The 26,817-nt window shown below is 35.9% G+C and overlaps 1 protein-coding gene across 4 annotated transcripts in view; it reads left to right on the top strand.

Moving 5' to 3' along the window:
* The window catches only part of PHF14 (PHD finger protein 14), a 158,055-nt gene that overhangs the window by 5,847 nt on the left and 125,391 nt on the right, over positions 1-26,817 (top strand). For all 4 annotated transcript variants that reach the window (XM_050332587.1, XM_050332579.1, XM_050332580.1 and 1 more), the window contains exons 3-5: positions 6,936-7,585; positions 11,624-11,768; positions 22,082-22,241. In XM_050332587.1, coding sequence (XP_050188544.1) covers positions 6,936-7,585; positions 11,624-11,768; positions 22,082-22,241 — 955 coding nt within the window. The remainder of the gene's footprint in view (positions 1-6,935; positions 7,586-11,623; positions 11,769-22,081; positions 22,242-26,817) is intronic.

Raw genomic sequence — 26,817 nt, 5'->3', positions numbered from 1 at the left:
ACACTGTCAGTAAGGTGCTTCCTAATGACTCAAGTCAAAATTGGCAACCTTTAGTTTTGAGTGGTTTTGTGACTTGAATAGACATCTACTGAAATGCCATATGGTATCATTACTGCTAGTGTAAAAGTGAAAAAAAGCTGGTTACCAAATGACTTTCTTTTATGTTCCCCTCCCATTGTTTCTTCTATTAAACTAAATACTTGTTTTCTGAAACCTGTAATCGCGAATCAGTGGTCAGTTTCATTTTCTGCTCTGCCCAGTCTACAGCTGCAGTTAATACAGATTACATACTTCTTTTCAAAACGTTATTTGAGAAACATCTTTCTCTCCATAGAGCAGTTGGATCTTAATCTTTGTTGGTTTGGTTTTGTGTGTTCTTAATAGTTTTACTTTGGACAGTTCAATTTCTTTAACTGCCAGCATTACTGGTGTTGAATTGCCAGTAGTCTACCAGTGTTTAATCATCATACAGAGCAAAATAGCACAGAAAGCCAGGGGCATATATCTAACTGGTGTTAAATTCTCTTTTCTGAACTTATGTTGAAAGTGAGGTATTAAGCCTTTTCAGTTCTTGCTTATATTTATATCTGTCTTACCATATCTGTGTCTTTAATCTAATAGACAAATATAGTCACAATATTACCAGTTACACAATTCTGCCTTTGACAATTTAAAAATTCCTATTTTCCATGCATGATCTAGGTTTTCCTGACTTTTTTTTTTTAAATTTTTTTACATCCAGTTATTAATGTTGTAACTTCCTAGTTAGTTTAAACATTTCCTTAAGGTATTCTGGAGAAGCACAGTTGATTTTACATGTTTGGTATAGCACATGTGCAAAGGAGTTTTTGTGAGTCTGGAGTTGTTCTTGTAAGGAAGTTTATGGCTGTTCCATATGTCAGGATGAAAACACCCTGGGTGCGGGATTGTACATGGTATGTAACATGGTGTTTTAACAGAGATACGTAGGGAATTTCACCATGTCAAAGACTTGTTTGCCTTGTGATGGAGGAGAAAGAGGCTAAAGGACCAAGGTGGTGGTGCTTGAGTGCTTGAGTGACATTAACCTCACCTGTATCATGGTTTTTGTTACTGTCCTCAAAAAGAGGGCGTTCTGAAGGCCACTGTGGGCTGGATGACTTCTCACATGATGGCTGTAGGTTATAATTGAACAATACTATTTAGCAGTAATAATTTGGTAGTTTCTTTCTGTATTGCATGCTCAGTTTTTCAGGTTTTTCACTACTTTTCAATGTTCCAGGATCCTTGATTGTATTCTTGATAGGCATCTTTGAGCATGTGGATAAGACTCAACCAGAGTTACCTTCAACTAGCTTATCTTTTAGAGTTCACTTAAACAATAAATATGCTTTTTACAGAGCTGCTAGTTAAGCTAAGGAGCCCCTGGTGGTCTAGTGGTAAGGGCGCGGCGCTGTCACCACCGAGGCCCCGGTTCGATTCCCGGTCAGGGCCACTCCCGGGCAGGTGGGGCTCGTTAGCCCTTAAAGGCAACCCATCTACGTCCTAAGGACCTCGCTGCCACCGTCCAAGCTTGCTTGGCCCCGGCAGATGAACCTTAGGATTAAAGGGTGGGCTCAGTTCCGCGCACACTGTGTCTCACCTAAAAAATCCAATGCGCAGGCTGGAAGGTGTAAAGACCTTCCCCGGATCTTCGCTCGCGAAGGCTGGCCATTATTTATTATTGTTATATTAGTTAAGCTAAATACTGCATTGAAGAATTAGACTATCTCCTGTGAGTGATTGGCTAGGTACTTATGTTGTGCAGCATTTACTCTCTGTATAGATGAATTTTCTTAGAATGTTAAAATTTAAAAAATTATGGGTTATCGTGTTTAAAGTTGTTTGTAAAATGGTCCTGCAAAACCCTGGGAGGATTTTTTTTTGACTGCTGTATTGATTTCAGTAACTTTACCCTGAAGTCTAGTGCATAGTACATATTATACAAGACTCCATATCTGAGTGGAGTGTTTCTTTATTACACTTTATTTTTTGGTATGTTAATTCTGTAGCATAATATTCTGTTATGGAGAATTCTTTTCAGAATTATCCTCTTTGGATTTGACTGCCACCTGCTGTTGTGCTTAGTAGAGCTAAAAATACAAGGTGTAGAGGAATAAATGATGTCTTTCTCCCAACTGTTCTCTCTCATATTTGTTCTCAGTGGAACTCTATATTCTTCACTATTTGATGGTGTATCTGGCCCCATCTTTCACTTAGAGTAGCTTGACTTCTTTCCCACAGGGAATGACATGATATGGTAACCAATTTGAAAGAGCCATTCTTTAAGCATTTCTTTCAAGGAGAAAATTGTATACTACAACCTCTTCCTCAGTAAAAGTACAGCTGACAGAAGAACACCTGAAAAAATTGCTGTTATCACAGAATAGCTCTTTCTGGAAAAGCACCTATCACAGTGGATGCATTCAGACCTTGCTATAGGTATCTCTGGTGTGTACATGAATGCAGACAGGAGAGTACAAAACAAAATGTGCAGACAGAAGGCAATGAGAATTTGAAGGAGAGACGAGAATGAAAACAGTGTTTATTTTTTCTCTGCTTTAAATTGTGTGCATGACATTGCATGGATGTACAAGAATCACTGTTAGTAATTTAAAGTGCTGTTAAAGATCAAACTCTTCTCAGACTAAGATTCCCCACAAAATATAAAATGGAGGCTTAAATTGACAAGAGGTTTAAGTATATTTAGAAACTCAACAGCACAATTAAAGCATCAAAACAAATGTCTGTGATGGACTTATGGTGGGGAAATAAAACAAGAGAAAGCAATAAAAGCTAACTTAAAAATCCAGTTAATTTTGGCAGGATCCAATCCAGTTAATTTTGGCAGGATCCTATCCTACCTTATTTACAGTGAGACAAGTAGGGCACGTAGGCACTCAGAACCTGTTGACAACATTGACAGCCTTTCCCTCTTTTACTAAGAAGGTCATCTTGTCATAAAAAAGATTAGATTGGTCCAGCAGGACCTGCCTTTCACAAACCCATGCTGACTGGACCTGATCCCCTGGTTGTCCTGCACCTGCCACATGATGAACTCAAGATAATCTGCTCCATGACCATCCCCAACACTGAGGTCAGGCTGACCATTTCCCCTTGGATTATGGGTGCTTTATTCTGCTCCCTGTCTTTACCTTCCAGCTCAAGGGGTGGTGTACCTGGAGAACAACTGGTCTTGCTATTAAAAACTGAGGCAAAGAAGGCATTTAGTTTCTCAGCCTTTTCCTCATCCTTTGTCACTGTTTCCCCCCACATCTAGTAAAGGGTGGAGATTGTCTTCAGCCATTTCATTGATGATGTATTTATAGAAACATATTTCATTGTCTTTTATGGCAGTAACCAGATTAAGTTTTAGTTGGGCTTTGACCCTTCTGATTTTCTCCCTCATGACATCCTTGTAGTCTTCCTGAGTTGCCTGTCCCTTCTTCCAGAGGCCATAAACTCTCCTTCTTTTCCTGTGTTCCAACCAAAACTTTCAGGTGTGTTCAGCCAGATCAGTCTTCTGCTGGCTTGTCTTTCAGCCCATGGGGACAACCTGCTCCTGTGGTTTTAAGATTTCCCTCTTGAAGAATGTCCAGTCTTCCTGAACTGTCAACCAGATAGAGACTCTGTCAACTAGGCCTCTCAACAGGGCAGCATCTGCCCTCCGAAAGTCCAAGGCAGCGGTTCTGCTGACTGCCTTTCTTATTTCTCTGAGAATTGAAAACTATCATTTCAGTTGTGTTCTGCCCAAGAGAGCTTACAGCATTGTGTCAGTCCTTCTCTGTTCACAAACAACAGGTCCAGTGGGGAGCCTTCCCTGCTAGGCTCTCTCACCAGCTGGGTCAGACAGTTACCTTGCACATGCTCCAGGAATATCCCAGGCCATTTCCTTTCTACTGTATTGTGTTTTCAGCGGACATCTGGTAAGTTGAAGTCCCCTATAAGAATGAGTGCTAGTGATAGTGAGACTTCTCCCAGCTGCTTTTAGACTATTTTACTTTCCTCTTCATCCTGGGTGAGTGGTCTTTAACAGAATCCACCTTGTTGGACTTCCCCCTGAGTCACCCTTAAACAACCCTATTGTCACCATCATTATGTCCCAAACAATCAAAACACTTTCTAACATACAGAGGTAGTCCACCACCTCTCCTTGCTTGCCTGCTCCTTCTAAAGTATTCCTACAACACAGTTGTCTGTCATCTCATGTCTACATGATGGCAACTATGTCATAGTTTTACTTTGCACAACGGCTTCCAGCTCCTTCTGTTTCTTACCCATGCTGTGTACATTGGTGTAGATGCACTTCAGTTGGACTGTTGATCTCACCACCTTTTTGGGTGACAGGCCCTAAGTCTTACATGACTATTTTTAGTTGCTCCCATGTCTTCTAACACAAAACCCTTGTATCTTTACTGCTACATGGATTTCCATTCCCTACCTCCGAAGAGGTCACAGACCGAAGGATTTTGATAGCACTCTGTCCCTCAAACATTGGTGTGCTAACCCCAGGCATATCTCTAGAGAACCTGGTTTTATCCCTTTCCCCCTTCGGGTCTAGTTTAAAGTCTTACAATGAGCCCTGCTGACTACTCTGCAAAAATGCTTTTTCCTTCTTCGAGACATTTGTGCCCCGTCTGCTGCCAGCAGGCCTCGTGTCCTGTAAACCAACCCATATCCAGACCCCAAAATTCTGATGCCAACATCATCCTGTCACTTCAGGCCATGGTAAAGTTTCTGTTTCATATAAGCCCCCTTTATATATTGAAAGGGCAAAGTAAGTTCTTCCTGGAGCCTTCTCTTCTCCAGGCTGAACAACCTCAATTCTCTGAGCCTTTCTCCATGGAGTGTTGCAACCTTCTCACCATTTTTGTGGCCCTTCTCTGGATGCACTCACAAGGGAAGGCTGAGGGATCTGGGCCTGTTTAGCCTTGAGAAGAGACAACTAAGAGGGGTCTTTACCAATGTCTGTAAGTATTTGCAAGGGAGGGTGTCAAGAGGGTGGAGCCAGGCTCTTCTTGATGGTACCAACCAATAGGACAAGAGGCAACAGACAGAAACTGGTACACAGGAAGTTCCACATGAATATGAGGAAGAACTTCTTTGCTGTGCAGGTGACCAAACACTGGAACAGATTACCTAGAGAGGTTTGGAGTCTCCTTCCATAGAGATATTCAAGAACTGTCTGGACACAATATTGTCCAGTGCGCTCTAGGATGACCCTGCTTGAGCAGGGAGGTTGGATCCCAGGACTCACTGTGGTCCCTTCCTGCCTTACCCATCCTGTAATTCTGTGATTCTATATCCAAACAAAGTTATTGTAATTTAAAAATAATTTTTTAGACTTCATATTATTTAATACTGGTTTTTTGTTTCTTGTGCGTGTCTGATGAGAGTTCAACTATTTGAACTTCAGTTAGTTATGTTTTATTTTGATTACTACAATCAGGCTAATAGGTGTAGGTAACTGACTGAATTACTCTCTTCTCAAAAGATTGTAAAATAACTTGGTTTTTTTCTGGATCTCTAAAGGTTAGAAAGTTAGTTGGAAACTTAGTTTCTTTTAGCTTGTGAGGGTATGGCTAACATTAGTATTCTGATGCATAAGAGCACTGATAGATTACTTTTGTGTATAATTTTATAATCTCACCAAACACTTCCACATGCACGTATATGCAGACAAAGACAAAACTGACCACTATATTGAAGTAACAACTGGCTAATCATTGGCAATGTTCTGTGGGGTGGAAATAAATGCCATGTGAAATGTATAGCACACTGACCCCACTATTTTTTATTTGGATTTATACAGAGATGGATGTGCACAGAAATTCTCTGTGTAAGGTGATGCTGAGAGGTGGAGATTTTTGGGTGGTAGCTAAAGCAATTAAGAATTTTTTTTTTAATTTGCAAGCATCAACATGTTTCATCTTTGCATCTATATGACAGTGGGTCAAAAACTTGGTAATGGCTTTAAGCAAACTGAAAACTATAACCATTGCTTAGTTGATCCCTGCATTGGATTAAGCAACTTTATATTTTCTTGTTAATTTTAAAAAACATCTTCTGAGTTTTCCTTCAATAAAACTAATACTGCAAATGAAAAACAGTAGATGTACATAAGATGAGAATTAGTCAAGGTGGATGATTATAAAATTTAACATGTTCACATCATTTTTCAGTATTTTTTACATGTACTTTATAGTAAAATTGTCTTATTTTTATGACCTTTTCTAATACAAATCCTCTTCTATTGCACAGTTGGCCTGTGTTAGGTAATGGAAATAGTGTGTACCCATAGAATGATACCATAGGAATGGTATAAGGTTAGAATTTATGAATTGTTGTGCAACTGCAACACTGAATGAGGCATAGCTTATGTGGGATTAATAAGTGAAATAACACTGGAAATTAAAAGAGCCCTCAAACCCAGAAAAACAAATGTACTAAAAATGAAGGTATGAGATTATCCATACTGTTACTAGTACTTTGTACATAAACTCTTCATTTTGTAATTTCTCTCTATTGGATAGCTGTTTTATTTTGAAGATGTAGAAAATACCTACAGAAATTAAGAACTGGAATGTTGTTTCTTTAAGTTGTGACTTCACATGGAAATTACTCTGTGCTACTGCTTATTGTTAATATGAGCTGCAGTTCAAAGGAACATATAATGCTCATTTAATAAGTTCTACCATCTTTTTTTTTTGGCATCTTAAAATGCACTCATGTTTAACAGATTCTCAACATACCACTTGAAATAGCAGTATTTGGATACCAGCTGAAAAAAATAGGTGGAATACCTTATAAGGGAGGAACATGCATCATTCTTTTGTTTAACAACTTGCTTCAACAGATTTTATTTTTGGGGGTACATTTGTGTCGGAACTTTTTTTAAATTTTCATATGCTCAACAGATTCTGAAGGAAGTGGTCATGGGAGTGAAGATGCATCAAAGGACAGTGGTGAAGGTTCCTGTACTGAATCAGAAGAAAATATCTTGGAGGAGGAACCAGCAGAAGGGAAAGTAGAAGAGCAACAGCCAAAAAGCTCCACTGAGGAAGAGGTGCCAACAGCAGAGAAAGAGGTAATTAAAACTGAAAAGAAAGAGCAAGAAGATGAAGAAGAAAAGCCAAAAAAGAAGAAAGAGAAGGAGAAAGCAGCTGAACCTGATGCTGTCCCCGATGAGCAAACAAATGAACCAAAAAAATGGAATTTACGCAGGAACCGACCTCTGCTGGATTTTGTATCTATGGAAGAACTAAATGATATGGATGACTATGACAGTGAAGATGACAATGACTGGCGGCCTACTGCTGAGAAAAAAAAAGGAAAAAATGCTCTGCGAAAAGAGGGGAGTGATGGAGATAATGAGGATGATGAAGATGATGGGAGTGGAAGCGATGAGGATGACAATGATGAGGAAGGTAATGAAGAAGATAATAGCAGCACGGCTAGTGATGGAGGATCCAAGAAGAAGAAGAGTAAAGTTCTTAACAGGAATAATGCAGATGATGAGGAATTGACAAATGATAGCCTGGCTCTTTCACAAAGCAAGAGTAATGAGGTAGTGCAACCAACTTTCTATAATATATCTCTTGACAAATGGAAACTACTCTCCAGTAGCTATTCTGTGAATTTGAAAAGTTAAACTGATTGGCTGGAGTTGTGTTTACACAATAATAAGTGAGTAAGTGAAGCAGCAAAATTATGCTAAATAGGCACTGCATATAAAATAACCTTACTTGGACCATTTGGCCACTAAAGTCAATAGAGAGACTTCTTTTGGCTTTGAGGAGGTTGGATTAGTGCTAAAACAAATAGGAGGTCCAGTATGCAAACCAGCATGTATTAGCAAGACTTCTAGTTCTGTTTGAGTGTAAATGCTGCGTATCTGTAATGTTCTAAAAGTTAAAAACATCTGTGACATAATCATAAAATAGATAAAAGATAAGTTATTCTTTATCCTAGCCCTTCTTTGTGACAGACATCAAAGTCTGAACCCTAAGTTCACTAATAGAAGAATTTTAAGTAAAGAAATATGCACGCTGAGATGAAAATCAAATAGATTAATTATGATAATTAATGTTGGGTTTGCTTATAATAGTCACAAATGAACTAATTTCTTACCATACTAAAAAACATTTGGGAACTGTGATTATTATATTAAATATTTTCTGATGGCAGAATGTGAAAAATACATATAAGTGTTTAGTAAAACAACCTTTTTTTCCTTATGCACAATTAGTGTTGCTTTGAAGGTTGTGCCTGTGGAAAAATTAAGATACCAGGTTGTCAGTATGGCTGACTTCATGTCCTGCAGTAGCAAAATTTTGAACAAAATTAAATGAATTGCTGTAAAATCTACATTCAATTTTCAGGAAGGAATTGTAGTGTCAACATTACATTTGAAAAATAATAGGGATATGACACTATTTAAAGTTCTGCTGTTCCCTTTAAGCTTTATTTAAATGTATAAAATGATAGGGAACTGCAGAGTATTTGTAAGAACCAGATGTGTCCATTTCAGATACTTCGATGTGTGTTGTATATGTACGATAGTGAATGAGCTGTGCTGTTTTAATTACTGGTAATAATTGGGATTGGAAAAAAAGCATAATTCTTATTTGAGTTTTTTCTTAATTAGCTTTTTATATGGGCATATTCTTTCATTGTCGAGCTCCGTGATTCTAATATTGTTACCTGCATTCTCTTGGTTCAGGAACTGAAAGTGCTCTGATGATGATTAGAACTTGAAACAGAGAAAGGCAGTTTTCTTTTAGAGTTGTTTCCGATATCAGAATTGAGCTGTGAGTTATGTATTCTTAAGTATGGCGATAATTTCCATTGATTTGAAAAATTAGGCCTGTTTCAGAAGCCTAGAGCTGTCTCTGATGTATCTTCTGTGAAGCTTCTAAGTATTCATGGACATCAGATTTTTTCTTACCTTTAGATTTAGGACAGTGATCAGAAGATAAAATCAAAATGTGAACATTAGAAGTTCAAATTATACTTTTGTAACTGATATTTTATCTTTATTGCATGTAAAGGAAAGTAGTGTACTGCTTATTATTAGGACTTTAACAAGAAGTCTTGTAACAGTGAACATCTGTAGACTGGATTATAGACTTTAATTTTTAGATTTCTGTGATACTCAACTGTATTGTAATAGTATACTCTCCACTGCTACAATATTTTGAAATATTACCAAAAAAAATCTTGTCTAGCAGACAAATCTAGCAAAATCTGATTACACTGCAGAAACTGTGTAGAAAAGCAGATGTCTGAATGCATAATTAATTTATGACAGAATGTTCAGGTAATTAACTCTAAACATGTCGTAGTGCATTCTCCCTTCTTACTTTACTTACTTTTGGAGGATGGATGTTGGGGAGGGTGTTGGGAATAGGTTGTCTGGTTCTTGTTTCTATGTGATTTTTGGTATTTTTTACATTTTACAAAAATATATTGAGGTCTGCATATAGAGTATATTAACATGTGCTGTAATTAAATACAATGTGGTTTTCTATTGTATTATGCACAGAATAAAAACTTGACTTTCTTTCCTGAGGTCAGGCATCATTAGTAGATAAATGGTGCTTTTCTATTTTTGTAATTACTACCACTTTACAGGATTCTCCTATTTTCAGTGAGGTGGTCATTGTATTTTTAATTTTCTTTTTCTCTTTAAAGTTAGAAGTCTGTGGGCATATAGTTTGAAATGCTCACTTTCTTCGTTAACACCACAGAAATGGAAATTACATAGTGATTCATTACATAGTGAAATAATTTCTCTCACTTCAGTAGGGAACAGGACTTGTTCTTGAGTTGGCAGCAGTTCCTACCTCTATGTAGAAGTTCCCTTGTTTTAGAAAAGTAGGGTCTTTCAGGTGCTTATAAGGACTAGAAGCACGGGAGAGCAGCATACTTTCCAGATCACTCCCTCCCAGTGTCTGCATAGAAAAACAATTGCTTGGTTTTTGTTTTGGTTTTGGTTTGTGTTTTCTTGCCTGTGTTTGCATATGTTCTCACTGCCTAGACAGCTAGTGTTATCTCAGTGTAGTTTTTACAATGCAATCCTGTTTATTCAATCTAAAGTAATAGTTTTGTTTTTCTTCTTTTTTTTTCTTTTTTAATTACCAGACCTTGGGCTTCCAATAATAGTAGAGATTGCAGATTTCCTTTTAAACTTCTTTTAGTGAAGCCAAATAACAGTTGAAGTCAAAGGTACTTTCAGAATAAGCTGATTTCTGTAGAGTTGTGAGATACATCAGGGAAACCTGTGCACAAATAATCTGCAATTAATGTAATGTAATGGGAATGGTAAGCTAAACATGGGTATTTTGAGTAGTGGTGGGCCACAGTAATGTCCAAGTTTGTTTCTTTCCTTGCAATTCTTTGTTCTAAAAGGAGAGTGTTGTAAGAGATGCTGCATATGTCTGAACTCTGTAGTGGAGAATCTTTTATTTTTCAGGGTTAACTGCCTTCTTGTAAGCAACATGACCATGTGAATGTTCTTTTCTACTTCTAGATGAGGTCATGGTTCCTTGGGCATGGTGTTGGTGCTGTATTTTATGTCATTAATGGGGGGTTAAAATTAGAAAAAGATGTTTGAGATGGCATCTTTAATTTTTAGTTTTTTTTTTTGTTGATACCGCAGCAGTTTTGTAATATTTTCACATCTCTGATATTTTGAATGGATACCATTTAGGCTTGAACTCTCAGCCTCTGGTTTGAAACTATTTATTGCTATTTCTTTGTACAGCACAGAGGCCATGAAATTGCAGAAGATACAGTGGCTGTATCTCACAATGAAAATAGTTAGAGTCCTAGAGAGTGTTTATTATGAAAATTAAATTTACATACAGCTTTATTTGGTTTTTGAACCACTCTTCTGTGTTTCCTTAGAAAAATTCTCTGTTAAAACCCACATTCTGTTTAAGAGCTGTAGTTCATATTTTCAGGTTGTCAGAACAGGGCAGTGTGCTTGTTCTGCAAATCCTTACTCCTGTATATTGTCAGGACAACATAGGTTGTTGTAGTTTTAATAAGTCATATGGTTTTGCTTGGAGACATAAATTTGCATTACAAGAAAATCATGCTGAGTTGATAATTTGTTATATTTTATGTAAGTGAAAACTTTGCAGGCTTGTGTTAACTGTTTATTTTTGGATTTTTCAGATCTGTGTGATTTTTTAAATTTTAACAAAATGAAGCAACTTTTCTGAATGTTGGAACATTTGAAGGTCACCCGTGGTCTTCTTTTAAAATTCTGCTTTTAAATGGTTTCTTAGGTATTCCTTTTCTAGAACATAAATGGTTTGCATACATGTTTCTGTCTGAGGAAGTAACTCTTCTCTGGCCTTTGGATCTTAACAAGTCTATAAGTTTATAGGTTATTGAGATCCAGCCATCCCAGCTCTTGTATTCGTTGGTGAAGTGCTTGAATGTTTTGACAATAAAGAAACTTATAGCCATGTGAAAATAATTTTCCATCTTTTTTTGATTCTTGTTCTAAAACTGGGCAAATAACAGATCTTCTGTTTGTTTTAAATAAAATCGAAGTTCCTGGCATAATCTATATATCTTCATTTTTCAATATTAGGACTCATTGATCCTTGAGAAGTCTCAAAATTGGAGTTCCCAGAAAATGGACCATATTTTGATTTGTTGCGTTTGTCTTGGAGATAACAGTGAAGATGCCGATGAAATAATCCAGTGTGACAACTGTGGAATAACAGTGCATGAAGGTAATACAACCCTTCATTCTCTTTGCAGGAGGAAAGCATATGCTTTACCTTTAATAAAATTTTGACTTTCTTTCTTCAAAATAAACAAAACTTTTCAACTTTGGGGGGGGGAGTAATTTTTTGTAACGCTACATGGATCATTTTTAGTGGTGTAACACCCATCTACTTTAGCAAAGCAAATATAAGCACCTATGGGATGGAAGGTGGTCTACAGATACTGATACAATGAATCAATGTATAAATGATGGAGCTATAGTATACCTTGTATTTTCAGGGCTTTAGGATATTCTATTCATGTATTTTTGTCTTAACTATTTGGTATATGAGATTGATTGCATAATTGGAATATAAGATTGTAAGAATAGGAGGCTTTATAGAAGGAAAGGTTATTTCACCTGTATTTTTGCTGTACCAAAAAGACAGAGATGGGGAAGAGGAAAGGAATTGTCCGTGGCATTTAGTTACAAGTAAAAACAGATAGTCTTGAACTTCCTCATGATTTTCACTGACAATTTGAAACAGTTTGGAAGTTAGAACATACTCAAGTAATTGTTTTGCTAATTCCCTCAAAATCTAGACTATATGTGTGCGATGAATGTAGGAGATCTAGTTTTAAAGAAACACTTCAAGAATAATAATTTAGGTGAATGTATGGAATTTTAACAGCCTTACATGGAGGATGAGACTGTATTGTGTGTTTTTGCTCTTTCCCTTGGGGTTGGAAGGTAGGGTAGATACTGACACAGAGAGGCACACCTATTTTGTTAAAACCCAAAACCTGGTTTTTTTCTCCATTAATAAGTTTGGGGTTTTTTCCTGATATCCTGTACCATTTTAGGACTTCACTTTTGTTTTTTAAGGTTTTCCAAGAAAACGAGGTAGGCTATTTCAGTTCTTGAAATTAAAAGAAGGTAGGCTTTCATTTATGTGACCCTCTTAATTTAGAATTTTTTGGAGCTGTTTAGTGTGCTTTTCCAGCTAGGTTCTCATGCTTGATTGAAAATCGTTTCAAAATAGTATTCTTTGTGGCCTGGGATGTAGTTTGGTTCTTTGCTTGACATCAGTTCGAAAACTGAGGATGAAAATTCTTTCCTTGGGTTCAGGTGCCTTATATTAAGTGTCCATATGTACTCTTAACCCTGAATCTGTTGTGGACTTTTGAAGAGCTAATTCTTACCGTCAATGGAGCTTAGAGAGCAGTTTAGTTGACCTAATTTATGATGAGCTGAATCACACTCCAGGTGCCTTTTGAGGGCATTAGTCAGGTCTTATTGCCTACCACAAGTGTTAGGCTCCTAAATTTAGGTTTCTTGATATGCTTGCAGAATTCCTTCCTCTGTGTCCATGAAGCTTTTTGGTAAGTAATGTGCGGAGTTTGATTTGAGACGCAGTAAGTGACTAAAAGTTAGTTTTGTAGAATCATAATAGATTTTTTTTCCTCCCCCTGGCACAGTCTAATAATAATGCACAAGAAAAAAAAATTGAAAGTGTCTTTTGCTGATAGTTATAAATGCCTACTATTCAAGAGGGAGTACACTAGAATCCCCAAAAGATCACTTTCTCATTTCGTTTAGTTTACTAAACCTGTGTCCCTAGAAGAGGTGAGATTATAGCTGGCTTTCCTGTACAGGAAAATAGTTCCATAGGTGAAAAGTCACTTGAATTTTAGTAGTTCCAAATGTCTTTAAAAGTAATTGCTGCTATTCTTCATTTTACTGTGTTATGAGCAAAGATTCCCTGTAGTCTCATGAATACAAAGAGTACAATATGTAGGTTTCTTTTGTTGTTATTGCAGTAAAGTAAAATAGATTAATTGAGAAGATTTAGTTTGCTAGTTTGTTCTGAGAAGTTCTACAGTCTGTACCAGCTAATTGACTATAGATGTTGGTTAATTTTTCACACTTATGGCTGATTCTTTAGCTCTTCACAATTGATTTTAATAATAAATACTTAAAAGCATATATAAAGTAGTTGTCATGTTCTGTTTGAATAGGTGAAGTCTTAGAGAAAAATAAACAGTCTCTGTAGGTGAAAGTAATTGATGGCTGTGAAAAGAATGTAAATTTCCCCAGCAACAATTTGAAACTGAACAATTTGGAGTTTTACTCGATGTTTAATGTGTGTGTTTCATTGCTGGATATGTATATCAATTTGTAAATACATTAATATAGTTTCGAGTTGAAATAAACATTTATTTTGATGTATTGTTTCTGTACTTTGATCTTTTCTAATGATAAGTAAGAGCATGTGCTATTTTAAATCAGAGTTTTTTCACTAATTGTTTAAGTAATTGCAGCAAGTAAAAATGTTATAAAAAATTTGGAACGTTTTAAGCTTTAGTTTGATTTAGTGATCATTTATATCTATATATAGATATACATGTGTGTTCAGTATCTTGGAGACTTCTGCACTCCACCCAGAGATCATTGACTCATTGTATTACTTCTAAATGCATGAATAATATATGAAGACACAGCCAGTCATTAAGAAGTTGCAGTCAAAACCAAAATACGATGCAACAGTTGCTTTTTGGTCCTATTGGCCTACACATTCAGCTCGGGTGATTTCCAAAAATAAATTAAAAAGTAGTTGAAGAGGTAATTACTATCTAATCATATAAAGATTGCCTGCAATACTGAGAATTATTTAAATTAATAGAGGCAAGGTTTACTGTTAATATCATTGGCTTTAATCTGTACCTTGTAACTGTGTGCCCAGATCATAGACATTGACTGTATTATAAGAAGTCCTTTGTACTCTTACATGCAGCTGCTTTGTAGTTTGAAAAATATGTTCCAGTAATAAGTGAGTCTGTTTTGTAAACACGTTGAAATTCAAGAATATATTTTTATTTTTACAGGTTTGCTTTAGTAGGTAGGTAGAGGCGAATGCAGACATCATGCTGTATACTGAAATTTGTTCTAATATTTCAACTTTTATGTTTTTTATAAAATGACTTTCTATCACAGCATTGAAAGAAGAGGCTCCAATTTATGAATTGGATAGAAATCAATGCAGTGATTTTTACCTGCGGTTGGGAAGAGTAATACACCCATTTCTGGTGAACTGATTTTGATTCTTAACAATTGCCTTTTCCCTAGAATCAAACCTAAGATGCCAGGTGTCCTGAAATGCTCAAACAAAGCTGCTAGAATACCACAGTGGTTTTCTTCATGGTTTTTGTATGCAATTTCAAGTATTATTGTAAATGAGTATGTTTTCTCTATTTTTCTATAGCATGATAGATAATTATTTGGAAGGAAGTGCACTCCTTTCACACCCTACGGGTGTCCCACCCAGGGGCTCACATAATGATGATATTGGCAGTTTGATTGTTCTTTCCCTGAAGACTTTTTTTTCTCCTTCCTTGTTGACTATTACAGAAACCATTCAGCTTCACAGAGAGGGATCTTACACCCTTGACTTGTGCCTTTGTGCTCTGCTGAAGTGGAAGTTTCTGTTCACCACAGAACCTTTCAGGTGACTGGGAAAGGTTTTTCAATGACAGCCACCTCCATTTTAATATGAAGTTATTTACTATCCATGAAAATGCTGTCCCTGAGTTGAACCAACTTATTTAGGACACTAGGGCTCCCTCCCTTCGCAGAGGTGCTCTTGCTCTCCTTTTAGCTGTTGGTCAAAGTGTGGCCCTTTCACATGAAGATGAGCCTTCTGGTTGCAGTATCAAAGTGGCTGCATGCCAGCATAGTTGTTGACAAGAATCTGTTACCCTCCTTCAGGGGGGTAAGCTAATGCTGCCTTCTAAGTCAGGCAGGGTCTAGATCTCCGTTCACTCTAACTCTGCTAAGTTTTAGCTTTTCTAGTACAAGGCAGGTTATTGCTGTGCATACTGATTAATTACCTCTGCACCTGTGTATCAGCACCTTTTCTTTTTAAGTATCTGGTGCACTGGCTGCCTGTTCAGTCATGATTTGTATTCCTGTTGGATTGCTTACTTGCATTAATGGAGTATTACATAAGGTCTTCCATGGGAGAAGAGGGGTGATAATTCATCTGAGAGCGACTCTACCAGTGCTCATGTGGAAACTGGAACATGGCCAAGATTTAGACGGGGGTTCTCATTCAGAGTCTGAGTCACTGACCCTTACTAAACACCTTTACTTGCTTTACTGAGAAGTTTTGTGATTGTGAGAATTTCAGTTTCCTTTCCAATAAAACTATTTGCTGTGTAATGTTCATATCACTTATATGGCCTGCATCACTTGTCCAAAAGCTGCCTTTTGTCTGCAGACACATGTCCAAAAATCTATACTTTGTGGAGCAAATAAATGGTTCAAAATGTAACTGCCTTTAAAACTGCTCAAGTAGCATACATGTAATGCTAATTTAATTTCCACTCTCTGTTATGTCCAAACAGCCTGTAATTAATTCATAAGTGTATCAATTAAAAATTTGTTCTCATTTCACATATCAATCTATCCCTGTCCTGTCCCCACCCTGCCAAAAAAGAGAAAAAAAAGTCTTTCTTACTGAATTTATACAGCTGCTCTTCAGAGTTTTTACTTATGTGTGAAGATAATTGTCATTTCTTTTTATAAAAGTCTTCTTTAGGCACTAATCTGTCATTTTGGATAAATGGGTTTGTGGTGAGATCTTGTAATAGCAGGACACCCCCAACTGTGTTGTCAGGTTTTTTGACATATTGATTGCAGCGTGTCTGAAGAAAATGTCTGGCACGCATCATAGCATGTGCCATAACTGTAGGTAGTACATTTGCCAGCTGTTGCCCTTGGGTTAGGTGCTGTGAATTAAATGAGAGAAGTTCTACATTATTTCAGCTGTTTCTTTTCCATCCCCTATCTTTGTTTCTTACTTTACTTTAATACGTATGTCAGGGAATAAAATTTCTCTTTCTAAAAGCAATAGTGTAGTCACCACTACAATGCTTTACAGTGTAGTAAAACATTTTTGCATTTTAATTTTGCCCCTTACTGTGGTCTACTGCTGTCTGATATAAAAATTCATTTTTCAAAATCATGTACTTTATTACTCTCCATTTACTAAATAAAAATACTGCTCTGAATTTATGATGCATGGAATTATTAATGTATTTATTTTAAAGTTTTAGTCCAATTAAGGATTGAATGAAGTATGTTTTGAGGACTGTGATCTTACAGCATTAATTTTGCAAATATACTGTTTACCATAAAGTTCTTGTTTTCACGATCTTTACAATAAAGTCATGTTTCAGAGTATATGTAGATGTAGTTAATATATGCAGATATCATGTTTGGCAGAAGATTACCCTCCCAGAGAAGTGGAGGAACAGCTGCAGCCAAGGCAACAACTGAGTCTCTCTTCCTCGTTCTCTCAGTCATATAGATTTCAGAACGATAGTTTTAATGGTAGCATTTTGAAGTGTTTGCAATTTCATTTCATTTCATTGACAATCGCATAAAAAAATAGGCTACTGACAGAGTACAAGGACTTTAAAATCAGGGAATAAAAAGTTTTGTTTTCTGTATATAGTGACATACATTCAATAGACAGTTTGGCTGTAATCATAGTATATAGATGCCATTAACAGAAAGTAAGTGTGAAAATTGCAACTTCATGAGTTTTGTGTGTTTAAATTCATACTAAACTGGTTTTATCATTTAGGGTTAAAGGTGTTTGAGGAGGTGTCAGACAGAGTTATGAAACAGTAATCTAAGAGTATACATACATGAGGATTTAATGCAGTTTGAAAAGGAGCTTGTAGGGGTATTCTGAAGATCCAAACTTCAGGATTTTTGTGAACATTAGGAAAGGCAGCAAGCATTTTAAGCAAAGTGGTTAGGAGTTTTTTTATTTTCTTCGACATCCGATCAAAGAGGTGGGAGGTTGACTCGATGCCAAATAGGTCAGAGGTGCAGTGATAATAATTAGAACTAAACATGTCCTTTACGAGTTGTGTATCCTTTCCTCTGTTATCCTTTCAAGCCTAAAGTAGTCACACTGTCTGTACAATCATGGTGCTTTTAGAAAGAACCTAAAGATTACCTCCTGGTGCTTTTGCTTATAGTGAGCCCTTAGGTTGCCTTGTGTTCCAACACCAGTAATTCCCAGTAGTTCAGTGGGTCTGAGCAACTTTTATTTGATCATCAGCACAGCTGTTTAATACTAGAATATGATTACTTACCAAGCAGCAGCTTTGTATCTGCATCTCTGTGCATTTTGAAGAGTTGAAAAATAATGCTTTTTGAAGTTTTTGGTAATTGGACCAAAATAATTCTTTCATCATAGCAAAAGAAGGCAGATAATAAATTGAACCTTTGTTTTATTCAGCATTTTTAAGGATCCTAAAATGATGTATTTGTCTGTTACAGATGAAAGAATATTATTGTGGTAAGAATATGAAAATACAACTGTTTATAAAGCCTCAAAACTCTTCATCTACATATTGTAGCTTTTTAGACAGATTTGGACAAAAATGCATTTAGATTTTATATCAAGTGCCTTTTGTACTGCAGGTCTCATTTAACACACAAGAAGTCATTTAAAACCTTGCATTAGAAAACACCTTTTTTCCTCATTTTCAAAGGCAAATACGAGAAATAATAATGCCTTATATTATAAAGGTACTTGAAATTGGAAAATGAAAGCTGCTAAAAGTGAGGAGTTCATATTTCTCATTAGTATTAATTAATTGCATCATCCTGCTTGAATGTATTTGATAATCTGTTTATCTGCAATTCTAGATTTTGGCACGATGTACATAGCATTCTGTTATTTAAAAATGTGATGTAAATCTGACTAAACTGGTTTTTTTCTGGCATTTTCTATTGCAATTTGTGATAACAAGAGAAGAAATAAACTCAGAATATTGAGAAATTTTGGGTTTTCATTATGTTTACTAGTTAATATCCAGAAAGTTGATTTCCAGTTCTTGAAAAACTGTAAGATACTGAAGTTTTTTTGTTTCTCAGTGTGTTGGAACAATTTTGACCTGCTGCAGTTAGGCTGCAGAATTAGTAGACATGTAGTACAATATGTAGTATAATGTTTATGTATAGAAGTGATGCAACTTGCAGAAGAGACTGAGTTATTTATTCTGGAATTATTAGCACGTGTGATGAGAGCACTGATTATGGGAGAATAGATTATTGGGCTTGCTCTGTTTTCGACTGGGCAGAGACTTCAGAGTCTTTCACATCCCAGGTGAATTCTATAATGATCTTAACTTTTCATTGTTTCAAATATACTTGGAATGAAATTCAAACTTTTAGCAAAATGGATATATTTCTGCAATATTGTTTTGTTCTGAAACTGCTTTTGTCTTCCTATCAGTTGAAGTGATATGAAGTTTTGTTCCTTGTACATCTGAAAAACAAACATTACATCTGCTCCTGTACACACTTGGCATCTGAATCTTAAATGATACCATGATTGTGCTAGATGTCATTCTCTAAATCAGCACAAGTATATTTTGTCATTGAATATTTTTTGTTCTATTTTGCTGGTTTTGAATAATGAAAGTTTTATTATTTAAAAATTGAGCTATGAGTAATATTTTGCTTTACTATATGTTTTTGGCCTTTAAGGAACTTTCACTGTTAGTTTTTTGAAGGAATTTAATCCTGATAATTTAATAATTTAATAATGATTTTTGGTGTCAAAACCACATTTGTTTCTAGCTTTACAGACATTTCACTATTACAGCTGTTAAACAGATTTGTATTATCTGTATGGATATTACATTGATGAAATTTGATCTCTCCTTTGGTTTCTGTTATCATATAACAACCCAAAAGTAACAAATGACTCTTTTTAGAAATACAAGAAAAATTCTGGGTTAAAATACTTGCGTATCCTTAACAAGTGGTTTCTAATAAAATTTGAGACTTAACTCTTCATTTTGATAAGTATTATTACATCAAATTTAAGCTTCAGCTGTTGGGTCCCTGGACTTGAGTAGAAAGTATTTATGGAGCATTACCTTATTACCTATTTGAAAGTATTGTTCATAAAACTGAGTTTTGTTTCAGTGTTTATATACATTAGTCGTAACTCTTCCTAGAAGGTAAACTCCAGACATGTATTTATCAGCAATGATTAATGGTAATCTAGTCTGTTTTCTTCAGCTAACGACCACCTCTTTTGCTGGTTGTGACAGTATTATGCTTAGCTTTTGCAGTTAAGGAAAAGAATAAGCATCTCCTTATCTGTCAGAGATCTTAGACTCTATAAAGCTGACACTAAGTTTTATATACAAATTGGCACAAAAAAAATAAGGGTTAAAATTATGGACAATTTCTTTTTTTTCCACTTCTTACTGTAAAAAAGGATCGAGATTTGTATTATGTAGAAATCATGTTTAATGTCAACACATACGATAAGGATGGAAATAATTGCAGCACATTTATGTCATTTTCTAGGAAAAGGGATAAGAAATAATCAGGTATAAATGACTGATAAGTATAATAAGGCAAGTATTTCAGAATGAAGTAAGACAGTTTGGGGAAGTCATTCTAATTTTAGTCTGATGGCACTTAGGTTAGAAAAGCAAATCTAACTACTTTTGGTTGCTAAAGAAGCATCAGTGTTTGAAAGAAACTGATTTTAGTTTGCTATGTGGATTGAGGACAGTATTACTGGTTTTGTAATGTAAAGAAATTTTTGGTAATATCTGGAAGTCTGAAGGAATTATAAAAAGGTTAATGATTCATCAGCTCTGGAATGTCAATGGACTGTGTGTTTGTACATTAGTGTTATTGCTGAAAAGGGGAGTTACTGGCATGTATTCAAGACTGTGTTATTAGAACTTAAAAGAATTACTTTCTGGAAAGCTGCTTAAAGCTGATATCACATTATAAAATAGAAGATGGAGTTACTTTATGTGTGAGTTGTACGATCTTGTGTATTTCTAATGAAATTGGTCTGTGAATGCTCTTCTGCACATTACTTGTCCTTTCATTCTGGAAGGAATGAAAAGAAACATTCTGTCTTCTTGTTTAATTCTTATTGATGAGCCTCGTTCTTAATGAAAGACTATATTTCTTAAATGATTCCTATAGGTGTTGCTTATTTCCTAAATGTAGCTTCATTCACTCAGGCCTCTGTTTCTGTCGGAAGGGGAGCTAGAGCACTGTTGCTATTTTATTACAGCCAGTGGGTAGTGAAGCACAGTAACACATCATGTTGATATTTAATTGCAGAATTCGATAATATAACTTCTCTGAAAGCACAAATGTTGATCACTATATTTGACAAATAGGTGAATTTATTCTTTTAGTAGAGTCACTACTGTGTTTTAAGTGTTGACAAATATTTTTTCTCTTATTGAATAGCAGCTAAATGTTCAAAATGTGGGATAGGGAAAAATACAGTTTTCTGGGGATTAGCGATTAAGATTTTCCTTTTTGTCATTTGTAGTAACTCTTACTCTTGTGCAAAATTTAAATAACAAGCTTCTAAATCACTTTAAAAATACTGTTTTCCTAAATTTGTTGTAATTAAGCACACATAAGCACCTTAACAATCATAAAGAATACAGTGGATATACTGAAGAGGAATAGAGAAATGGAATGATTGAATCTAAGCATATTTTAAAACCAGGTACAAATGACGGTGCTTTAAAAAGAAATAAATTCTTTATCAATGACCAGTGTGATGTCTCAGAATTGTCAGTCTGTGCTTCACAAAGTATATGTAGGTTTTGAAGTTGCAGGAAGCATTTTTAAGCTCAGATCTACAACTTAAAGTAGTCAAATAGTGTTTTTTATTTCATGTGTGTATTCTCTTGTCTTTGATTTTGGATGCTGAATGCAAAGTGGAAAAGCAGAGTGCATATTTTTTGACTGGATTCTACTGACATAATGAACCTCTAGAGAAAAAAACAAAGCACCCTTCTCTTCTCTCCAAAAAATGATGATTTTCAGGGAGAAGACTTTGTTACATTTAACTTGAAATATATTTCTTTATTTAAAAAAAAAGCATTGGGTTTTTCTCAGTCTTTGTTGGTTGCTTTAAGTCTTGTTTTCTTACTTTCCATATTATTAGAAAGTCTAGAAGAACACTGAGTGTTGCTAGAAGAATAAAGTAGAACAGTCTTTTTGTTTTTCATTTGTAATTTAAGACAGTCACATAAAATAGATTACTTCTTAGAATTAAAGCCTCTTTAAAATGTAAATTTGGCATTAACAATAATATTTTCAAAAATACTGTAAGTTTTCTTGGGTATCTTAGTATATTTCTGGATATCATTCCCCTGAATCTATGTGTATGTGCTTCCTCCTGAAGTCATAACTGGCAAGTGTCTACTTGTGCAATTGTCTTTTCGTATATTGATCTTCCATTTATCCTGTATGTAGGTTGCTACGGTGTTGATGGAGAGAGTGACTCTATCATGAGTTCAGCTTCAGAAAATTCCACAGAGCCTTGGTTTTGTGATGCATGTAAATGTGGTGTCACACCTAGTTGTGAATTGTGTCCCAACCAGGATGGGATCTTCAAGGAGACTGATGCAGGCAGGTAAGACTGAATAAGTGATGTTTTGAATTTGGTGCCATCTTACATTTAAAAGATTGGGTTTATTTTCTCTGGGAAAAAACAGTTTCTATAGGAGACAGTTCCTTAGTCTATTCCTATAGGAGACAGTTCCGTAACTTAAACCGTGTACAGACTCTGTTCAAGTCTATTGACTTTCAAGTATGATGTAAGTGGGAGGAGAACTACATGCTTTTTTTTTCAGAAGAGAAAAGGACTGGATCAGTAATGCCAGGTAATGATAAAAAGTAGCATAACAAAATTATATTGAAGTTATGCTAAAGGCATTCAGACAGACCCAGTATATTATGGTTATTTTGAATTACAAAAATTATATTATTGATTTGTGAGAATATGCTTCTGTTAATTTCTAACCAGAGGTGGGAATTTAAGGATGGAAGTCAGGTCTAATTTGAGAATAAGCAGATTAATTCTTATGTGATATCTTCCATTCCTGTCACATATGCCAGTCCTGTCACATAAATTAAGGTATAAATATTATCGTAACTAATTCTCTATAATAAAGGAGGGCACTAGTTTGTCAGTGTTGTCTGATTTATGGGTAATGGTACTGTTTTTTGCTGCACGGTTTTGTTTGCTTCTTTTTTTTTCTTTACAGACCATGACAAGTAAGTTCTTTTCCCATACATTTTGTGGTTGTATAAATTGCAGATGTATGGTAATAAACAAAGCTTTCAGATACTGAGCTTGTCATAAGTGTTTACAAACAAATGTTACACAAGTGAGTCAGGATTTGTAGTGAATAATTTTGACCCTGCAGATGCAGTAGTGCTTCTTGTTTAATACTTATGGGGTTCAGATCCTTGTTTTCTGGTCTGTATTAGGTTTAAGAGTGTCTGTGCATCTCCCTTATAAAGCTTTTATACAATTAAACAAATCGTGCTTTTTCTAGTTTTAATAATAATAGTTTTATAAGCAAAAAAAAATTGTTTTTAAAGACTTAAGTCAATTGTGTAACAGGAGATGTGAGACTTGATATCACCTGGCAAATTTTATTTTAACATTTTTATTCCTGTGTTTGAATTCTCAAGGGAAGGGGGACACGGTAGATGAAGGTTAGTGTCTTGGGGCAGTATCCATGATGTTTTCATTGTACTCAGTAAACTGCAATCCAGTTCAGTGCTTTTCTTGAAATATTCGCAGGAAGAGACTACTGAATAGAGATTCCTTTAACTCATCGTTGCTCTTCATCCCTTTACCACCTTTTTAAAATAAATTCTTCATATGCATCAGTGCTGGAAATTACACAAACCAGACCTATTCAGTTTCTCTTCATAATCAAGTTGGAATAACTTCTCTCTTCCTACATGAAAGGTGAATCATTAGAATAATGAGGTGCTTAATTTCTTAGCAGAAACCTTTTCACATTAACCTTACAGTATCAAGAGTATAAATATGAATTTATGAAATTTTGCTTCTCAGAATGCTATTATACAAAAATATAAATTCTGTCCTTGTTTCAGTATGGAGTTTTTCTTCTTCCCTAATCAACATCTGTCATCATTGCTCCAAGCTAAATGGATGGTAAAGTAACAAGGAAGATTATTCTTTTTTGATTACCCAATTTGTCTTAATTACAAGCTTCTAAAACATGTGCAGCTAAATAAATGAGCAGGAAAATATTTAGAACTAGTATTAAAAGCAGCTGAAACTCCTTCAGCTGTGAACTTGACTGACTCGTCTATGTTTTTTAATAAAGATTCAGGTCTGAGTTCACATATAGGTGGTTAAAGAAATGAGGCACTTGTGTGCCAATCACACTGAAATGGCAGTTTAAATCTGTAATGCTGCAATACTCGGGTGACATGTACTAAAACATTTTGAGAAGGTCAGTATGAAGCAAGCAGCCAGCTGTTGGGTTTATCATAGATAAACTCCTACGGAGTGCTGCAGCATTCAATACACCAGTGGAGCATGAAAAGACTGTGCAAATTAAATTGAGAAATCAGCTGCTTGTAGAAGATGTGTATCTTCATATTGAACTTTGGAGGGTACATTTAGAAGTCTGTATTAAAACTTACTGTCAAGAATCTCCAACCAGAACCTTGGATTTTTGTTAAGAATAGTAATTGTGGAGATATGTAACTTCAGCTTATATAGATTTGTTCTATATTACACATTTTAAATTGAAGGAAGAGTATAGAAAAGAAGCCCTACAGAATTCAGATTTTTAAATTTACAAACAAGCAGTCTCTTTAGCTCAAGATTACATATCTGTCCCAGTTTAAATGAGACAAGGGTCTTTTGCTGAGGATGGATTAGGAGGAAAAGACCCAAACTTCTCTTTCCAAGCAATTATAAATCCAAAATTAAGAGGCTTCGATTGAAGGAAAACAAATTATGGAAAAGGGAAAATAACAGCCCTTTATTAAAAGGTATACGTGTATTAACAGGAACACACAAAAAACCAAGTAAAATAACTAAGTAATACTCCTATACCCACCAATAATCCCCTTCAAGAACAAAACCGATAAACCGGCAAAAGGAAAATAGTTCAATTTCTTGCACCCTTTGGTGCGGTTCCAACCACAGTCAGCAGGGGGCGCCGTCGGGTCACTGGAGATGCAAAATTTGTAATGTCCTGTACCATTCACCAGGTGGCGCTGTTGGGTCACTGAAGGTGCAAAAACTTGTAGTGTCCTATTGTAGTCACCAGGTGGCGCTGTTGGATCACTGGAGGAGCAGAACTTGTAATGTCCAGTGCCCGTCACCAGGTGGCGCTGTTGGATCCTTGGCTGCCACCAGGTGGGGGGTGGGGAGGGGAAAGAAGGGGAAGGAAAAAACAACAGCAATAAAACAGAAAGTTCTCCCAATGGAAGAAAACTCACAAACTTCAGCTGATTAGGGTCCGTTGTAAGCAGGGCCTGCAGCCAGCCACAGCTGAGCCAAGAGCAGCAGCAGAAACTCCCCTCTGACAGAAAAGAGACAAAGAAACCCGACAGTGTCTGCAGCCCGCAGCAGGCTCCCCTCAGGGCAGAGAGAAACTCTGCTCCCCCCCCAGCCTCCACCCCCTTCCAGTCACACACCCCAGTAGCCCCCCCCAACTCCTCCCACTTTGTTGCTAGGAGACTAATTTCGGCCATTAGTGGATGGCTGATTTCTTTGTTTACCTGATGGCTCATCCACAGAGCACACACGCAGGGGGGAAGGGAAAGAAAAATTCTTTGCTGAAATCAGAACTATGACAATATCTCATTCTGCATGTGGTATTTTACTTTTAAAAAATATTTTTAGTTCCTTTTGCAAACAGGTAGAATATGCTCATTTAAATGAGGTATATATTTTAGTAAATGTATAATATTTACCAAAGTACACATTTAAGCACATACATAGGCTTTTCCTTATAGAAGAGCATTTCTTTAAGGTATGATAATGATTTAGCCTGCTCTATTGCCTCTTCCGGATACAGTGTGGAAGGGCAGAAGTGGTACCCACTGCTCCATTACTCCCCCACGGGAGTATCTTATGCCTCCATTGGATAAGTGAGGAGTCAGACAGGAAATATATTTTCTATATACTAATGAGAAGAATCCTATTTTTTGCATATAGCATTGTATTAAGTCATGGGGTTGTGCTGGCATACTGGAGTGTTTATACTGTAATAAAAACTTGTAATGAGCTCTACTTTTCTGAGCAGCAAGAAGTTTGGCAGAACACTTAAGTATCTCAGCTTGTTCTCTGGCAGCTAGCAGGCTGTCATATTTGTACTTCGCTATTTACAGACAAGGTTGTAACTCACCTTTAAACTTGAAATTTTCTTTGCATCTTCTGGTTGTTGCAGTGCTGTCACCAAATCATTTTGTGGATGTGAAGAATACTAGTGAAATCTGTGAAGACAAAGCAGTACAGTTCTTGCATGTAAATGTGTATTTGGGATACACATTATTCTCATTGTTTTAAGTTTTTGTATTTTAAAGGGAATGTACCACTTAGCATCTCAAACCTGAGTGATGTAACTGTAGGGTAAAAACTTGTTTTCGAATACACATGTGAAAAGTCTTGTCAGATGTGGTACTATGGATCAGTCAGTGTTGTGGCTTATTTTAGGTTTACTGAGAAATTTTTTATAGAAAGCGACTTAATGGCTTCTAAGTTGGTCCACCCATCTTGTGCATTGCAAGATCATTGTTTTTGTTTGTAAAGACTGGAATATATATGTATTTTTGAGCTTGCTACTGGACCTTTCATATTTTTCTTTTTTTGCATTTGTTTTGATATAGGATTCATAAATAATTAACACAGAACATAATAAATCAGAATGTGATAAATTCCAACATTGTAGGTCCAAGGACCATTGATGAGAAGCATGCTGCTTTGGGAAACATGAGAAATCAGGGTTACGTGTAGCTCCTGAATAGTATAATCATCAGCTTCAGTATTTCTCTCATTTTGTAGACAGCTAGTTAGTAACAGATTAATAAACATGCTCTTTTAAGTGCAGCTGAATTCAAGATGTTATTGCTCTGGTCTAATTGAATTTTTTAGATTTGAATTGAATTTTTAGATTGACATATAAAGGAAAGAGGAGGGAGAAGAGAGA

Source organism: Myiozetetes cayanensis, unplaced genomic scaffold, assembly GCF_022539395.1.
Source record: "Myiozetetes cayanensis isolate MyiCay16 unplaced genomic scaffold, myiCay2020 scf1, whole genome shotgun sequence".
NCBI classification, from domain to species: Eukaryota; Metazoa; Chordata; class Aves; order Passeriformes; family Tyrannidae; genus Myiozetetes; species Myiozetetes cayanensis.
The sequence above is the reverse complement of the archived record's forward strand: the minus strand, read 5'-3'. Positions and strand labels throughout refer to the sequence as shown.